The 19,905-nt window shown below is 41.8% G+C and overlaps 1 protein-coding gene across 6 annotated transcripts in view; it reads right to left on the bottom strand.

The window, feature by feature from the left end:
* SEPTIN11 (septin 11) overlaps nucleotides 1-19,905 on the bottom strand; it is a 94,896-nt gene that overhangs the window by 32,352 nt on the left and 42,639 nt on the right. For 5 of the 6 annotated variants that reach the window (XM_028491946.2, XM_024115350.3, XM_024115352.3 and 2 more), the window contains exons 2-3: nucleotides 15,229-15,343; nucleotides 6,264-6,459 (exon numbers count right to left, since the gene is read on the bottom strand). In XM_028491946.2, the coding sequence (XP_028347747.1) occupies nucleotides 6,264-6,459; nucleotides 15,229-15,343 (311 nt within the window). Of the gene's footprint in view, nucleotides 1-6,263; nucleotides 6,460-15,228; nucleotides 15,344-15,814; nucleotides 15,842-19,905 lie in introns of those variants that run through there. The other variant, XM_028491949.2, reaches the window with a different exon arrangement.

Below are 19,905 nucleotides of genomic sequence, written 5' to 3'. Positions count from 1 at the left end.
AAAAAAAAAAAAAAAAAAAAGCACCAAGCTGATCTCCCTGTGCTATGCGGCTGCTTCCCACTAGCTATCTGTTTTACATTTGGTAGTGTATATATGTCCATGCCACTCTCTCACTTAGTCCCAGCTTATCCTTCCCCTTCCCCGTGTCCTCAAGTCCATGCTCTACGTCTGAGTCATTATTCCTGTCCTGCCCCTAGATTCTTCAGAACCATTTTTTTAAAACATTCCATATATATGTGTTAGCATACAGTATTTGTTTTTCTCTTTCTGACTTACTTCACTCTGTATGACAGACTCTAGGTCCATCCACCTCACTACAAACAACTCAATTTTGTTTCTTTTTATGACTGTGTAATATTCCACTGTGGATATGTGCCACATCTTCTCTATCCATTCATCTGTCAATGGACACTTAGGCTGCTTCCACGTCCTGGATATTGTAAATAGAGATGCAATGAACATTGTGGTGCATGACTCTTTTTGAGTTATGGTTTTCTCAGGGTATATGCCCAGGAGTGGGACTGCTGGGTCGTATGGTAGTTCTATTTGTAGTTTTTTAAGGAACCTCCATACTGTTCTCCATAGTGGCTGTATCAATGTACATTCCCACCAACAGTTTGCATTTGGTTTTGATTCTGATCCTCCAAGATTATGGGAGGCATAGCACCTCTCCTTTTCCAATGAGGCATGCTTTCTGCCCTGGATTTGGTATATCCAAAGACATCTTTTGTTCTCCTCGGGTTTCCTTCTGCCATGCCCTGTTAAGGAGTTTGGGCCAATCTTTTCAATCTCCCTCTTCTCCCTGTATGTGGTTTCCTTGGAAAATCACATTTACTCTTGTGTTTCACTTGACCAGATCTTTCACCCACGTTTCAGACCAATCCATCCTACTGCTTACCAGATATTTCCACTTGCTCTTCTAAATATGTCCAAAATCAAATTCTTCCTCTTGTCCCCAAACCCACAACCCACCCCCGTATTCCTCAGGTCAGCAAATTGCACCCGCATCCAGACCACTGGCCGTGTCAGAACCCTGGGGTTCAACCCAGAGACCTCCTCTCCTACCTCCTACACACAGCCAAGCATAAAATCCCATCCATTTTCCCCTCTATATCATTATAAACAAATAAATGTATTTCAGGAGACCAATTTACCATAATCACTATGCCTTGTGTTCAAGATTTAATTATGTTGATGAAACAGTTTCTTCCTGATGCATAATGAGTCAGCCTAGTGGCTCTGTACTCCCCTTCACATCCTTTGAACAAACTCTCTGCCCTCTCTCCTACTCCTGTCCATATGTTATCTACACTCAAAGTCATAAAAATAAGGAAACTTCATCCCTATTTTGCCTTTTGCTAGTTTCCATTCTTACAGCGAGGATACCTATTTATATTCTGTTCTGCCAATTCAAACTTCTGTGGATTTTAGCCATATCAAGCAGAGGAAAGGGCAAGGTGGGGGAAGAAGGGGGGATAGGGCAGATCCAATCAAGTCCTTACATTTTCACATAATTTCTTTTTAAGGCATGGGATAGTCCTTTTTATCTACCACTTATTTTTCCCCCCATAAATCTCCAGCCATTAAAAAACACAAAAAATTGACAGAGGTTGACCCTAAAACTAATGGGGAAAAAATATTTTATGCAATGTTTCCTATCCACCCAAGCTACCCACCTGCAAAATAGCTAACGCCACTGTTCGGGGACTGACTCTCCATTTCATATGTGACCAGATACCTACCATCTTGCTATCTATTAGCCAAAGTTAATTTTCCTTATCCTTCAACCACATCTACCAGAAAGTGTTAATTAAGACAGAATTTGAAGACCAAACAGTCCATTCCATTACCATTTTATAACTCTGATAAAGATTTGGTGAGTTCGAGGATTCTCTCAGCGGATTTCAATTATCCATGCTTTTTTAGGACTGATTATCATTATAGTTTGTAATATGCCATTGACATTCTATCTCCCACCTCCCAAATGCGAGGCCAACAAATTCTTTTATTTCCAGCACTACAGCAAAATTTGGTTTCCCTTCTTCTCCAGACCTCTTTCCTTCTTTACTGAAGAGTACAGACAGCAAAACAAGGAGGCCCTTAGACCACGAAGAGTTAATTGTGCTATTAAACAAAACAGGAAACCTTACCAGATCTCTCTTCCTGCCTCCTTCTAGCTAGCCTGGTCCCAGGCAGATAATGATGCAGGAATGCTGACATGTCCGAAGCCTACATAAACAAACTGGGACATTCTTGAAGTCTTGCATCGATGGCAGAAAAGCTTGCCTAATCCTCAAAGTAGTAAAAATAATCATGGGTTTAGAGAAACAGCACATCCCCTTCCATATGTTTACATATAGATACAAAAATGCATATCCCACTTCCAATTTTTTGATGGAAGCAGCCCCTATCCAAATGACTATTTTTTTTTAAGAACAGACATTTGGGTTTACAGTCAACAGTGGCAACTATCATTCTGGGGCACAGAGTTCTAAATGCCACTTAAAGAGGTTATGCAACAGCTGTCAAGAAATTTCAGAAGAAAAAAAAAATACTTGGTATGTAGGTTAGGTTAATATCACACTTCCTCTCTTCTAAGTCTCCTTGGAAACTATTATTTGACCCAAATGAGTCAGATAATTTCTGAAAGAGGCCTCCAGCTGCAAATGTGTGGATGGATCAGCGTTGCACTGGCCACCTGCTGTTCAGGGCTGGTGAGTGAAAACCCACCAGACTGAGGGAAAGTCCCCATTTAGGGGGGAAGTAAAAATGCAACGGCAGTGCTGAGGCTACGTCTCTGAGCTGGAACAGCTCATGGACACTTAGCAGCAAAATGCAGGAAGACGGTTCTCATTCCTGCTGGAATACATCCTGAAAAGGTGCAGCTGATGTCTTCCCATCAGGGAGTGCACAAGCGTGGCACTCCCCAACCCCAGGGAGAGACCTGCGCAGGTCAGAGATGGGGACCCGCCTTGCTCGGACGGGGGCTCCGTGACCACACGAGGACCAGCATGCACTTTTGCCTGTCGTCAGGCTTTTCTCTTCATCTGTTTCAGTGGGCATTACAGACAGCCTTCAGGCAAGAACCTCTCCATCATTCCCTGGCATTGAGGTCATAAATTAAGAGCAACTGCTCAGCTGTGCTTAGCTTTCCTCCACTCCAACACAATGTACAGATAGTCCATTTTGACAGATGCAAAATGAAATCTTTCTTACTATGTCTAACAACTGCTCCTGTATTACAGGCCAATGCTTACTGAAGAGCATTTAAATTGCCCTATACATAAAATAGAGCTCCGTGCTCAGCCAGAGCATGAGTTTAAATATTTCTCTGCTGTTACTATGTGCTCATATTTCTATCACAGATAGTTAAAATATATCTAGACAATACATAGCCCTAGACAAAGTTGTTCAAATTCCTCTTTACAAAACACACACATATAACATACACAGTTTTGAGGAAAATGAAGCAAACAAACAGACAAAAAACCCTGGTACTAATGAAGTTTCTGAGCCCTAAGCAAACATAATGTAACTTAATGATTTGGTGTCTTATTCTCATTAAGCTGTCACTGCACAAAAATGTCTCTGGAAGCCTCCTTCTGGAATTATGTTTGGGCCTGGGACAGTTTAATTTTAACTTTCTCAAACGTTTTTTGGGAATGAACTTAAGTATTTAAAAACAATCATAACGGACTTCCCTGGTGGCACAGTGGTTAAGAATCCGCCTGCCACAGATATACGATGGAATATTACCCAGCCATAAGAAGAAACGAAACTGAGTTATTTGTAGTGAGGTGGATGGACCTAGAGTCTCTCATACAGAGTGAAGTAAGTCAGAAAGAGAAAAACAAATACCGTATGCTAACACATATATATGGAATCTAAAAAAAAAAAAAAAAAAAAATGGTTCTGAAGAACCTAGGGGCAGGACAGGAATAAAGAGGTAGACATAGAGAATGGACTTGAGGACAAGGAGAGGGGGATGGGTAAGCTGGGACAAAGTGAGAGAGTGGCACGGACATGTGTACACTGCCAAGTGTAGGGTAGATAGCTAGTGGGAAGCAGCCACATAGCACAGGGAGATCAGCTCAGTGCTCTGTGACCACCTTGAGGCATGGGATGGGGAGGGCAGGGGGAGACGTGGGAGGGAGGACATATGGGGATATATGTATATGTACAGCTGCTTCACTTTGTTATAAAGCAGAAACTAACACACCATTGTAAAGCAGAAGCCTGTGCACCTAGAGCCCATGCTCCGCAACAAGCGAAGCCACCGCAATGAGAAGCCCGCGCACCGCAACGAAGAGTAGCCCCCGCTCACCGCAACTAGAGAAAGCCCACGTGCAGCAACAAAGACCCAAAGCAGCCAAAAATAAATTCAAAAATACAAAATAAAAATTAAAAAAAATAAAAGTTAAAAAAAAGTAAAATAAAACAATCATAAGACATTTAAAGTCAAGATTAGTGAATAGGATGGGTGATCTTGAGATTAACACCAAGGTTTAAGGCTTAACAGCTTCCCTCAAATAAGGGCACACAGCAACTCAGAGAAAAGAGCCAAACTTGCTTGGCTTTATAAAATGACTATGTGTGTTTTATAAGAGTAAAACCTCTGGATGCGGACAGCCTTCTCTACTAACTGATGGGTGCTAAACTACTAAGCAAAGAGCCTGAGATAAGATGTAAAAAGAACTTGAGTCAATAAAATGACTGTTTGCTTCACCTCAAAAAAAATTTTTTTTTAAAGTAAAACCTCACTATATTATTTTATAACTAGATCATCAAGTTTATGTAAACCAGTTTTAGTGAATGAATACATGAGACTGACCTAGCTAACAGCTTCTGTCTACATACAAACTACAGGACCCAAATTCTGAAAAGACATTTTATTCCTTAAGCAGCTTAAACATGTCCTTCTTCTACACTGACAAAGAAGTTTGTTATATATATTATCAAATTAGCTTAACAAACCCCTGCTGGATAGAGAGCGATCTGAATTCCTCACTAGGCTCCACTGAAGCCACACTCAATATTCAGACTCAATGTGGCCATTCTGCACCCAGCGGGCCCCCCAACTATGAGCAGCCTACAGGAAGACCCAGACAATGCACAAAGGACACACAGTGCTCATGCCACAGCACTAGCATCAATATTAAGATCCTGCGCTGGCTGGAAGTCAACGACTATTCTTCCAACTGATCTTTCACAAACATGCTTTCTTCACTTTGGGGTTTTAGGAGCTGATACCACTGTATCAGCTGTGTATTATTACCACACCCCTCCCTCCAGGCTTAGCCTTCCCCAGTGCCCTTCCTTAGACCCCACCTAAGAAGAGACTATATGCAGATCCCACCGGAAGAGACCCGAGAGTATCCAGCGTCATTCCCTTAGAGTGAGATAAATTGCCAAGGTCCCATAGCTGCTCATGGGCAGAATCCAGATCACAACCCGGGTCTACTAAATCCTGGGCTCTGGCTTCTTGGGAAAAATCACATTGACTCCAAGTTTTCATTCAGATCTGCAGGAATTTGGGGATTCAGTCAAATATCCCAATCTGCCTCAGAGACTAGGAGAGCATGGCAGATGCTCATTCCAAACTCCTTTTCCTTTTTAATGCCCCTCCCCCCTGCCTTTTTTTTGCAGAGTTAAAACAGCAATAACAACAAAAACCAGAAACCACACTTCCCAGACTCTCTTGCAGCTAGTGTTCTGGATCTGGTCTACTTTCTACCAAGCGGATGCAGCCATACAAGACCTGGAAGCAGGAAGGGAGCCACCCATGGCAGAGGCCCACACAGGGAAAGGGGTTCTTTTCTTGCAAGTGATGGTAAAGGCATTTGGCTCTCTGAGACAGACTGGGTGGAGGTTCTAGAGACCTCTCCCCGGTGTCACAGGTACCAAACTATATAAGGTAGTTTGTGGCAGGGGTTCCACTAACTGTACGTGTTTCTCTAGACTGCTTTTCCAGGTGGGAAAGTGCCCAAGCCTGGTTCCATGAGTCTCCTGAAAAAATGCCATAAGGTAGCTTATGCCTTCTAACAAATCCCTTTTCTCCTTACCCTAGCTGGAATCAATTACACTAGCTGATTCTGACCTCAAGAACATTCTAAGAAAATTTCTCAGAGGACAAGAATGTCTTATCTTTTAGGTGATAGGAGACCAAGCCCCAAAACTAGCGAACATTTAGTCTTTGCATTTACCCGGGATGGATCCTGTTACCTTCTCACTCATTTACATCCCCACAAAATCCCAAGATGTACCTGTCATCCTTATTTATCTGGTCTCCAAATCCCACAGTGTCAACGATGGTTAACTTCAGCCGTACATTGCTTTCCTGAAGCTCATAACTTCTGGCTTTTAACCGGACACCTGGTTCATTGTGAGTAGCTGGGTCACTTTCAAATTTGGTGTTGAATAAAGTGTCCATTAACGTGGATTTGCCAATGCCCGTCTCGCCTGCATGACCACAAGGGAGAAATCAAAGACTGTGTCAATGCCTCTGAGGCACCAGTTGACATCATCAGGAGTTTTTCATCATCATGATAGTACAATTTTTTGAAAAGTCAGTATCACCAAAAATCCCACCACAAAAAGATAGTTCTTTCCGTGTGTGATCTATGGAATACTTCCCGAGAAACGCCTTAATGAATTTCCAAAACCGTTCAGTAGAAAAGATCTTGAACTTACAGATCAAGATGCTTTTCTTTACCTCTGCATAGAGAATCAGAACCTATAAGCTTGCCTGTGGTCAGTTTGTGGTCATTTCAAAGACATAAACTGTAGCTCCTCCTTCCCTAAATGTTGGCATGTAACACTATTTTGCTTTAAAAAAAATTCTATATTGCTGAGTTTCTGTTACAAAGAAAATTCAAATGACTGATTCATTTGTATTGAATTACTTGATACCATCTACTGCTGTGGAAAAGAATTACATTTTTCAAAACAACACTCTTGACAAATAACAGCAATCATAACAAACCCAGTTACAGTTGCTGAGTGCTTACCTTGCACCAGGCCCTGTGGTAAGAGCTTCCAATGCACTATCTCATTTAAACCCTAGTACTAACCCCCATGGAATAAGTACTGCTCTTTCCTCCCTTTTACAGATGGGGCATTAAGGCTTAGATAAGGTCTAAGTAACTTGACTAAAGTCACAATGTTAAGTGGCAGAGCCAGGCTTCTAACCCAAGTTTGTGTGGTTCTAACACCTACTCTCAACCAACACAGCATCCTGACTTTACTGTTACAGAGAAAACTGACTGCCTAATTTATTTTAGGTACGGTTATGAATCTGTGAGAATCCTCCGTTATCTCCATTTTTATTTCCCTATTCAGCAGATGGCAAGCATTTGTTAGATTTCCCAGTTTCAAGAGGATGTTTGTGACAATGAAACTGAATGATGTTAAATAACCTGCAACAATGGCCTTATTAATTCACATTGATAATTCAAGTCAGTAAGTCTTACTGAGCCCCTAATATATGCAAAGGAGAGTGGCAGGTACCTAAGCACCACTACACCAATCAAATGGTAAGACCCAAATGTGGAGCCAGGGAGAACTTTAGCTTGATCTTCAAAATAAGACCAAGAAAAATTTTCTCTATATATACTAATTCTTGAGTCAAAAATAGTTGGCAATGAGAAAGAAACCACCCTTGTCAGGGGTGGTGGTTGAGTGTGTGATGGTAGAAATCGAGAAACATTATCCATAGGAATGCCTTTAAAAAAAAAAAAATCTGGAAAATTTCCCAATTAGATTTTCAGCTCAGTTTAAACATACCAATATACTGCAGCCCTTTCAACAAATCCCAATCCCATGATGGTCCTAGGAACAGTACCTCTCTTCTGAAAAATTGCCATGACTTTTAGGATGGTGACAATTCCATGGGGGAAAAAAGAGCTCTGAGATTTATAGCCTTAGGGCAACTTTCCCAACAGCAAAATACCTTTACTAATTAGAAGTTCTGTATTACTCATTGCTTTGCAACACAGTACAAACATGAAGTAGAATGGAATCTTTCTGTAATTGAGCTTTCTCTAATCAGAAGCTTTATGCGGTTTGCCACTGACTACCACTTGTAGGATAAAAGTTGTTCAAGTACATTTGCCTAACTCTTTAGCTTTACCCATTGGACACCTAAGATCAAAGAATTTCCTCCTTCATCAATCTTCTTTCAGCCAGTATCCTTTCCAGCTTAGTACCAAGTTCTGGGAATACAACAACGAATTGGCCTGATCTCCCATAGCTTAGAATCTGACCTGGAACATGACTGAATACCAGCCAGACTCTGATTTACTATTATGGGAATGATATTTTAAATGTCTGCCATAACCACATTCCTCTCACAAGCAAGACCATAGTTTATAACATGGACCTTGCTAATGACCACAGATAACTGGCCCAGGGCTAGCCCCCTGTCCAAAGGCACCCATGGACGCCAGTGCTGTGAGAATGCTCCATACTGGACAGTGATCTGTCTATCCAATCACACTTCTCTCTTTGGGAGTCTGAACCTGCACACAGCACAATGGCATGAAAAAGAAAAGATATGCTGAGAGAAGCGAAAAATCAGATGCCATGAGGCAGCAAAGGCTGTCAATAAATAGAAGACATGTTGCTGACAGACCATTAGCGGGGCATACAGGAGAAAGAGAGCAGAGAGATATGGTAGACACTAGTACCTGAAATTTATTCATTAATAATACTTGAGTATTTACTATGTGACAAGCATAGGTGCTGGGGATAAAATGGTGAAGAAACACAGCAACTGACACTTCTTGAACTTCTGTAATATCCTGAATGTCATTCCAGATCTCCATGAAGTCTAGCTGTGTAGCACTTGAGACTGTCTCCTGTCTTCCTTACTTTCCTTCATATTCTTACCAAAAAAGACCCATCAATAAGAGTAACCTAAAGTAGTCTCTGTTCCCTAATGCTCAACAAGCTCATATCCACCATTGGTGACTTAACAAAATAACTTTGAGCAAAACAAAGTTACTAAGTAACGGACACAGAAACAAAACAGGGTTCTCACTTGTAAGGTACATAGAATCTGGAAGGCAATTCTACACTGAAGGTACTCCAGTCATTTTAAGTACCTACTTGAGTATCTTTCTCAATAGAGCAAACTTCTTTTCAGAATTTACCTATTTTCAGAACAGGGACAAAGGCACAAAAGCAGAACTATCTTATAAAATTTCCCCTATAAGGTAAAGGTTCTATCAGTGGAAAGTGACCCACTTAACTTTCATCTCTTTTCCTAAAAAACAGCAGTAAAGACTTCAATTTACATGGCAAGGATTCTAGGTTACCTGGACAGGACTGAAATTACCATCACATTTTACTAAGCTGAGAATTAGTTAAGCATATGTGAATCAAGAACACCATGTTTTGTTTTGTTTTTAAAGGCAAGGTAATTTTAATTATTATTTGCATTAAGGTGGAAATTACGAACAATTAGCATTCCAGGGCCTACTTACAGCACCGGGTTAATCAACGGGGTTGGAAAAACCACTGTTCCTCTAAATTTCAGAGTGCTTTGCTTTCCGTTCCTATGCTCTGTGCTTTTAAGAGCCCTAATTAGACACAGCTACTCTAGCAGCAGTGCAATTCACCACAAGCAGTTCACTAAGAAATGACAGCTTTTGGAATAAAAGGAATTCTAGAACTAGGAGAGCTTTTCAATGCGTTTGTTGTTGAGGTCAATCTCTAGCCTCAGAAAAGAAGGCATTTTCTATATTTTTGAGGACACACAAGAGCACAAAGGCTTCTTTTGAATTGAGCAACCAAAAGCCTACCTGGCATAGGTTCCAATTTAAACCCAACAGCTACAATATTTTGAGACAATTAATGACTGGCAGCAACTCTGAAACATTTCAGAATCCCTGGCACAGAGCAGGCATTCAGTTTCAGGCATTTCTTTTCATTTAACTGAAAAGAAGAATGATCGTGGTGATCATTTATATTGAGGTTTGCCACTTTGGTAGATTTTTCAGAGATTGTTGTTTACTCTGTTATAAATCCACCTGCCTGAACAGCTGTTAGAATGATTAGAGATTTATGCCTAAAGCGCTGTCTGGGGCTTCTGTTTCTCCTGCTGCTGCCAGTGGTGCTGAGCATAACACCCATCGCACAGTGGAAAGCAGGCTTGCCCCTTCCATTCTGTTCTCGGGCTTACTTAAACCGCAAGCTCTAAGCTGGACGTTATTAAAAAAGAAAAAAACAAAACAAAAACAAAACAACACACAGAGGAATGTATTATGAATTAGAAGGTAATTAATTGTAAACTGAGCAAATAGCTGATCCATGATTCAGCATTTTTACTCTGACTGCCAAGACTGGCTACTTGGATAATTATTATCCAAGAATCAACTGCTATAATAATAATAATAATAATAAATATATTAATATTTATTATATATTAATAATATATATTATTGATATTAATATGTAATAATATAATATATAATTATTATTATAATTATTCAAATAGCTGTGCATGAAGGTCTGTCTGCCTCCTCTAAACGTTCTGGATTTTATTCTTGGATGAAGCCAGATAATCAGAGAGCTACGTTGTGTTGTTTTAACTCCTCATAGAATCGCCTTTGATGGAACATGCTTTAGCTAATACCACCAGCCGCGGTATTAGCCAAAGCATGCTGGTCTTTCAAGTCCCCTTGGAAGCCCAGCATGTGACCCTCGGCGTTGCCTGGCTCAGTGGCACTGAGTGGGGGACGCTCAGGGACCCAGGCTTAAATGGAGGGACGGCCACCGTATGTCTTTTCTGAAAATCCATGGGAGAGATTTTTCCCGGTGAACTGTGTTTCATCTGGAGCAACTATTTTTGTTTTTACTTTATAGCTACTGTAAGTCTGTCATCATTAAACTTTTAACTTGTGTTTGGCACATAATATGTGTTTAACAAAAATCTGTTGAATGAATGGGGCCCTTCATGCTCTGACCACTGGCGGAGAGGTACATGCGTTCCTGAGAGAATCAACTGCTATAGGCAGGTCTGATGGCTTTAAGTTCTGACTGTAACCTTGGCTTCACTTTATTTTCTGTGGTTAATTTTATCTTTATTCTTTAACTCATTCATTTCACCCTGTAAACCACTTCAGAGCCTTTCCTGGAAAAGCAAGATGGGATAAAAATGTTTAAGATCTGATTGTAAAATTCTACAGCTTATGCTGACACTATAGCCTTGGCTAAAATGATCTTAAACTTGTCTGTTTTCTATTCCTCTTCTGGCTTCCCCTCAAAACAATACAGTGGAATTATTATTTTTTAATTCTATTTTCAAAATATGTTATTAATTTACTTTGACCCTGCTATTGAACTGGTTCCTCTTCAAAAGCAGGGATGTCACAGTATTTTATCCATCTGTGTAGGTGCACAAAGAACCAACATACAGCTGGATCGATGCTGGAGTTTCTCACAGAGCTGGTGTCATTTTGGAAAGTGAATGACAAAGATGTATAAATTTAAAATTGTGAAGAAAGGCTGAATACTAATTTAGATTCTTTGGAGAAATACAGCGGGTAAGAAAGAAAGGCTTTATTTAAAACAAAATGCAGTTTTGTGGGTGAACTGCTGTGTTGTTGGCAAGATGGAGAGTAGGGGAACTATGAACTCTTGGGTGTCTGGTACCCGATTTAGCATCAAGAATTCTCTTCCCAGTTAAGTGAACACTACTCTCCTGCTCTTTATTACATTTCTATCCAGGACTCAAGAGAGACAGGTTCTAAAAGCACTTAATTCAGTGCCTCTAAAACTAAACTAGGTGCACGCCAGGGTTCATTTCTGTCCCGGTTTGTTTCCTCTCTGTTTGCAACCTGTAGGCTCTTGCCACAAAACAAAATTACAATTCTAAGACCTTTTTGAAAAACATCATCAGCTTCCTTACTGGGATCATAACTCTTTTTTAAAAAAATCCTCAATTCCCTTCCATACTTTTCACATGGAAATAATGATGCTATAAACACCATGCATTTGCATAAAAAACAGAAGTGCACAGTAGGATGACAAGGAGAAAAGAAAGGACCATGGATACTCTTGAGTTAAATATGACACCAACTCCTCTAAGGGGCTGTCAAAATATTTTGATCAACTAGAATGCTTTTCATAGACTCTTACTTTAAAAAATAGACAGAGCATTAATTGACAGTGAAAGTTGATTCCTTATACAGATATTTTGCTGTAAATTATTTGTGAAGGGATCTGATGTGTCCTACCCTCTGAAGATATGTATGTTTACCTTAATGCTGACACCCCTATCTCCCAAAGGGCTAATGTCGGCTCCAACGGAAGAGCTCCAAAGTGCTATGGAAAAGAACCTGCTAGATATATGGGCGTGGAAGGATAGGCAGGACTTACTGTGGAGTGAAAAGAGACAATGCAAAAGAATAGAACGGCATGATCTCATTTATGTTACACCAAAACAAAAAAGTTCTTATGTAGTCATGAGAGACCTGTTTATATCTGTCCAGTGTGTGTCTCTCCCATGCCCTTTCTCCTTTCTGCCCATGTCTCCTCTCCTATGGGACCCTTGTATGTTTCGGGGTGGACGATCTCCATCTCCCACCCTGGGCGGGCAGATGACCCCGGCCTGGTTGATCAGAGATCCTATGACTGTTGAGAAGGCCTTGTCAGGAATGGCCTCTCTCTCCTCTGGGGTTGCTCAGCTGGCAACACTGCTGGAGGCTGTACCACCTCCTTGAAGAAGAAGCCCGACCATGAAGCCACGTGGCAGGAAGCAGGCTCAAAAACCAGAAACGGAGCCCTGCAAACACTCTGCATCCCTAGAGCCAGCTGTTCTTAATTACACAATTCAATATATTATCTTTTTAGTGTGTTTGGGGGTTGAGGAAGAGCCTTAACTGACTCGAAACTAGATTTCTGCAATTCTCTGTGGAAAATTTCTTAACCCAAGAACAGTCAGAGAGAGATACAACATTGCTGGCTTTGAAAATGGAGGAAAGGGTCCAAGAGTCAAGGAATGTGGGCAGCCTCCAGCAGATGGAAAAGGCAAGGAAATGTCTTCTCCCCTTGAGGTTCCAGAAAGGAGCACAGCCTTGCGGATGCCTTGATTTTAGCCTGGTGAGACACACGTGGGACTTCTACAAAACTGTGAGATAACTGGTGTTGTTTTTCAGCCTCCGAAAATAATTTTCAAGTACAGAAAAGTTTAGAAAGTTCCTAGGATTCCACAGTGTTTTCTCTGTGGAATGGAAATGAGGGTAGGAGAGAAGGGGGGACATTTTATAATTTTTTAACATAAATATGCATTATTTTAAATAACTTGAAAAACTAACTTTCAACATGGTTAAGAATGGAACAAGAATAAAAACCTAAGAATCATAGGGATTATCACCCACCCAGGAGAGTCAGAATAGCAGCTGCTTTACAAATTCAACAGCACAGCAAGGATGTGGCTTGTGAGGAATTCCAACTAGCACCATAACTGTGCTAGTAACACAAGGGTCAGCCAACGAGCCAACACTCCCCCTTGCACACCACACACCCAGTCAAACTAGGTCCTTCCAGCCCAGTCCCACTGGAAGGCTTTATCCTACTTGCAGGGGCTGGGCCATAGCTCTCACATAGATTCTTGAAACTGATTTTGAAGACAGGGTTGGGGGAGACGGAGAAGAGAAGCCAGAATAGTAACTGGCCTACAATTTAGCACACTTTTCAATAGAAAATCAACAAATTGCCAACAAATTGCTATGCTAATGAAGAATTGTCCTGCTCTGCAATGAGCATTTAGCAGAAGAGAAAAGATGACTCATTTATGCCACTCTGAGAGCTGCCATTCCAGGGGGTCCCCTGCTGAATTTTAATCGGCTTCAAGTGGGGAAAAGGGGAAAGCAGGAGAGCTGGCGGCTCTGGTCATGTTTCTCTCCAGTCACTCTCTCTCCAGTGCTTGAGACGTAATGCCAGACAGCGAGCCATCTGGTGTGCAAGTCAGTGGCGGCTTTCTACTAGCGAATGCCCAATGCAGGGGCCACGTTCAATATGCTCCTCTAGAAGAATTTTCAGAAAGGAAAATACCTGGACCTCCCCACAACAACTAACTTACATTGAATGCACATCTTTCTTTTCTAAAGTCACTTCATTTTACTTAGACAAGAGAAGTCAGGACATTCTGCCAAACGTTGGGGGAGGATACACAGAGAACACTTATCGGCTACATACAGAATTCCTTTTAATTTGTCTTGAAGTCTGTGCCCAGAGGACAATGGCAACAAAACAATGCAGCCCGAGCCACTTCACTGCTGTTTAGCCTGGTCCTTCATCAGGAGTGACAGGGAGGGTGAAGGAAAGGCCGTCATCTGTTCCAGGGACATGTCTGCTTCAAACCAACAGGAGATTTCTATTTCTATGTTCCTCTTTTTCTCCACCTCCTTTCCTACCTTCCTTGTCTTAGTTTAAGAAAGATATGGCTAAAGAAGAAGAAAAATACCAAGGCCAGAGGCCTACGTCAATGCATAACATCTAAAGGATATGAATAACACATCCTGAGGATGCAAATATGTAAGTTGTACCTCTTTGGCCTTTTCCATTTATCTACCAGGAATAAACTGAGGTCAATTTCAGATTCCAATTTAAGGACAAAAAGGTTAATTTATTAATTCAGGCAGAAAATGTATTTCAAATATAAAATAGAATTTTAAATTGTCTTTTGCTCTAAAAGCAAAAATTTTAAATATTCTAAGTTTATCAAAGTGGTTAAAGTAGTTTCAGATTTTACTTACTGTAGACAGCATATCTTTAAAAAGACTTCAGTGGAGATTACTATTGCAACATAGTCAAAGACCCTGGAAACAAATTCTTAACATGCTTTTGAATGCTCTTCCTATGTATGTGCATCTCAGGTCCTTCTTTCAACTTCCTATAGTCTAGCTAGGGTCTAAGTCCCTCCCCCCATAAAAAATTTAAATAAGTGGTTCAATAGCAATATTAAACTGATCACTGCTTGACAATGTGACACAAATAAAAATAACATTTTGAGTAATATCACAAAGCCTACAAAGCATTCTACCTAAATACAAGTCTCGATCTTTGTGTGACATACATGAGTGGGTATTATTGCCCTGCTTTACTGATAATGAAAGAGTACAAAATATTATTCCCCTTATTTCCTGAAAAGTGCCCCTCTGACAGTCACCTGCCAACACCTAAGAGTCAGATTCCTTGCTCAGCAGCAAGCGATGAGTCACTTACCAACACACAGGATGTTGAAACAGAATCCTTGAGAAGTCGACTTGTTGACCAGCTGGTCGGGGAGACTGTCAAATCCAACATGGCCAGAAAGAGACAAGTTTCGAAGCTCTTCATTCTGGAATTTCAGAAGGGAAACATTTGATAACCCATGACAGTGCCACCTGGGTACCCCTCCCTCTCCCATCCTCTCTTCTTGACACGCATGGAAAAAGGCGACCGCTCTGTGCCCACCCCGTCCCTGGCTTCTACACAACTGAAGCTACCAACTCCAGAGCTATGCTCTTTCCACAAAAATCACACGGAGTCCCTAAGTACACCAATCCCCCTCCCAGGCAGCTCAGGTCCAGTTACAGGTGCACTGGTCCAGGGGAAATAAGCTTCTAGTGGTGGCTGATTCAGACATGCATTAAGTGACATTAAAAACTTCAACCATTTTGACAGCTTCAAGCACTCAAGAAAACCCTTCAATTTACTTTCAGCCCAGAGGCAAAAAATAAATGACACTCTTCCAGATACAGGAAGGAGCTCCGAGAAGCTCACAGTGGAGGATGCATACCCATTACAATTATGGAAATTCTGGAATTACCATGATGAACATATTGAAAATGGCGTGGCACAGGACTTGGTTCCTTCTCCTCCATCATCTGGACGGGCTTCTTGGGGCTACTCTGCTCTGCCTCACACAGCTCCTAGCACAGGTTCTGCACTCCCCGCACCTTCTCAAGAGTCTCCTGAAGGAGACTGGGACTAAGGTAGTTATCATACAGTTAAAAGCTGGATGCTTTATGCTGTTTCATTAGATGGTACTGACTGCCTCCACAACTTTGAATGCATTCCTTGGGTATTGGAGATCAGCTGTGAAACCTTTCTTTCCCAGGAAAACAGAGGTCAGCTATGGTCTTTCAATTAAACACCACAGTTATGGTATGGGATTCCAGAAACTAGATCTTGAAAGCCTTCCTGAAAATAAGACTCCTCGTGTCTGGCTATGTTGCCAATAAGCTTTATACTCGAGATACTGAATTTGGGGTGAGAAAATGAGCCTCAAATTTCCATTTTTTTTTTTTTTTTAATGTTGGGGGTAGGAGTTTATTTATTTTTGCTGTGTTGGGTCTTTGTTTCTGTGCGAGGGCTTTCTCTAGTTGTGGTGAGAGGGGGCCACTCTTCATCGCGGTGCGCGGGCCTCTCGCTATCGCGGCCTCTCTTGTTGCGGAGCACAGGCTCCAGACGCGCAGGCTCCGTAGCTGTGGCTCACGGGCCTAGTTGCTCCGCGGCATGTGGGACCCTCCCGGACCAGGGCTCGAACCCGTGTCCCCTGCATCGGCAGGAAGATTCTCAACCACTGCACCACCAGGGAAGCCCCAAATTTCCATTTTTTAATAAAGAAGAAAAAGTCTTGCACAGGATCATCTGGTCACTGTTTTTAAAAAGACTGGTTTTCGCTATCCTCCTATGTGTGTTACACAATGAGGACAGCGAGGTCTTTTAATAATCAAAGACTGAGACTCCATTTCCAAACCCGTACAGTCACTATAGAGGCAGGGAAATGTAACTCCATAAATGTTGTGATTTTAATGGAATGTTTTATGAACAATATAATATCTGAGGGCCTCGCTAGCTCTACAATTCTGATTCTGTGAAACAAGACTTGGAAGCCACAACACTGCCTGAATACCACGGTGGCAGCTGCAGGTTTGAGGTCAACGGGACAGAGAACAGATGTCTAGTCTATGAATAGTCTCCTTGAAACCTGCCAGCAGTGACTATGAGCCTCAAGAGTGGGCTCTTATCCTTGAGCAGGATGGTCTGGCCGACAGTGCACCAAACAGCTTGGGGAACAGCCCCGGTAGCTTGGCAAGGCCTCCTGACAGCACCCCGTGGCCCCAGGCCTACCACCTGCCCCTTCCTCTCCAAAGACCTCAAAGGTTCAGACAGCAGGTATTTTTAGGGTGTTTACCACATCTGCCAAGACTGGGGGAGGAAGATTTGAAAGGAGTCTGGGTTATATTTAGAACTCTTTCCATCTCAGCTGCACAGGGGCGGCTGTGTAGCCTGCGAGGAGAAGCCATCACACCAGCCTCTTTCCTGATGCACCACGGCCTTGAACAGTCAGCGAGCTGCACGAAAGGGGACAAGGCAAGTTAGAACCATAGTCCTGCCCTCCCTCTCCTCTTTGCCACAATAATTCTTTTAATTTCCCGGGGGGGTGGGGGGTGGGGCGGAGGAGAGTGGTTTACTGCTCTGGATTCTGGACTGTTGTTGGGTTTTTAGGTTCAGATATCCACCCAGGAGCCAATCCGGGGAAAGAATCAAAGTTAGTAATTATAGCTCTCATCCCAGAACCCAATGCTCAGCATCTCATATTCTCACCATTTCCAAAACATGAGAAACCACCCACATACCCACTGAGTATTTTTATACCCGCTGAAAACCACATACAAAATGAAGGGTTATAAAACAGTTTGGTCTTGAAATTTTTTTTTTAATTTAAATTTATGTCATCAGAGTCTCTCTCTTCTTTGCCATGTAAAATATGTCAATTTTATAATGCCATTTAAAAATTCCATAATCTGAGCCTATTTCTCTGCCCAGCAGTAAAGGAATCCTTTACTGGGCTATTGCCCATTGGTGAGTGATGGGGAAAGGGAAAATAGGAAGTTCCTCCTTTGGTTCATGAACAGGCTTAAAACTGAAAGCACTGCAGGATGTGTGAGGGGAGCTCTATCTCGCAACACAGCAGCTAGAATGAACTCCTACACCCCGGCACTTCATGGCACCACGCTTATGGCTTCATGCCTTAGATGTCTCCATCCGAAGAATGCGTGCGGGGCTCTTGGGTCTACAGGCGTGATCTCAGGGAATCTCAGATATTCTCATGTCTTTACCGCTATCACACACCTAGCAACGACTCAGAATTTTCTAAGTACTGAACTCTGTCTGCATTCCAGTTCTAAATTTCTACCAAAGGGGCAGTTCTCCTGGGCTGTCCTTTCTGTCCCTCAAATTGTTCTTCAAGAAACTTGAAATCATCTTCTTCTATTGCAAACCCACCCCTACACTCCAGGGTTCCCTGTTTCTGTTAATGGCATTTATCTGTACCTGAAACCCACCTGCCTGCATCAATTCCAAACTGTTAGCAATGCCACATCCTCCTCCTCTTTATGCTTACTAATTCAACAGCCTTCCAACTGTCACCTTGCCTCGACTCCACTCCCTCTCATCTTCCCTCGCTCTACCTTGCTGCCAAAGGGATCTTGGTACTCAAAGACACTCAATCCAAACTTGGCCTGCCATCTCAGGAGCCTCCATGGGCTAAACTCAAATCTCTATTCCCACTCCTCCCAGGGAGCACCTTCCACTGCAGTTAAATGGAATTACTTACAGTTCCTGGGAGAAAACCCCAGGGTTCTCCTCATCAGACTTTACTCATACCATTTCCTCTATCTGGAAGGACCTTACAGCCAGTGTTTACATATACAAACCTTCCAGATCCCACAGAAATTTCATCTCCAGGCTTGTCTTTACTACGAAATCTCAGGGAGAACTTCAGTAAACATTCCCCCTACCAATAAAAGGAAAATAATAATTGGATAAAAGTAGCTCGAGCTATTTGGTATTCCACCATCATCATCATAACAGCTAATTAACATTTATGGACCAAGGTTCCAGAAAAGCCCTAAACATGAATGAATTAGTTTATCTTAACAATTCTATGAGGTAGTTACTATTGTTACCTAATCTCAACTGACAGATGAGAAAACAGAGGCCCAGAAGTTTAGTAACCTGCCCAAGGTCACACAGCCAATAAGGTGAGAAGCTGAAATGTGGACCCAGGAGGTCAGGTGCCAGAGTCCAGAGTCCTCACACTTAGTCACTGTTACCACATGATGATCTAAGTTCCTAGGTAGCCCCAGACAATACCGTAATTGTCGCTGCTATTGAAATCCAATATATTAAACTAGAAAGAAAAAAATGATCTCTAAAATCATAATTCTTTGGCAACCATAAGAGGTGGAAGTTGAGAATTAAAATTGGCAAAGTAGCTCTAAGTATATTTTCACTGGTCCCGGCAATGCTGAGACTTTGATTTTTGCATCTATGGCACATGAAGCCAATAATAAAAGGTTTAGTTTGGACCACTTTTGAGATGCAAGTGCCACCTTGGAGCCTCTAAGTAACTATAAGACCTTAATTGATTTAGTCCTCCATTTGCTAATCTATCTAGGGAGGGGCTGTACTTGGATGATTTCTAGGCCCACTCCATCTTGAAATGGGCAATGACTAAATTCTATAGTATAAAATAAAATAACCAGTCTTTAACTTGACAGTCTCATTCTTCTCTTTCCAGATCATCTTGACATGAACACAATTATTTATTTGTTCATTCAAAAAAAACTTCACTGCTCAAAGCGCTAAGGGAGCAAAAATACATTACTTTTGTTATTCATTGATAAACACTCTTCCTGCCCTTCAGAGGTTTACAATGTAGCAGTAGAGACAGGACACAAGTAAATGTAATACTATTAAGGATAAAAGTGATAAATACCATCACTTTAACTGTGGGATGGCAAAGGGGAAACAGGCAGCTTTTGGCTAGGGAAAGTCAGGGGGGCATCTTTCAGCAAGGCTGGAGCTCTCCAAATCTACCAGGGAAAAGAAGTCCAGCTTGCAGAAGCC

This window comes from Physeter macrocephalus, chromosome 7 (genome assembly GCF_002837175.3).
Source record: "Physeter macrocephalus isolate SW-GA chromosome 7, ASM283717v5, whole genome shotgun sequence".
NCBI classification, from domain to species: Eukaryota; Metazoa; Chordata; class Mammalia; order Artiodactyla; family Physeteridae; genus Physeter; species Physeter macrocephalus.
Note: the sequence above shows the minus strand (reverse complement) of the source record. Positions and strands in the feature narration are given on the sequence as shown.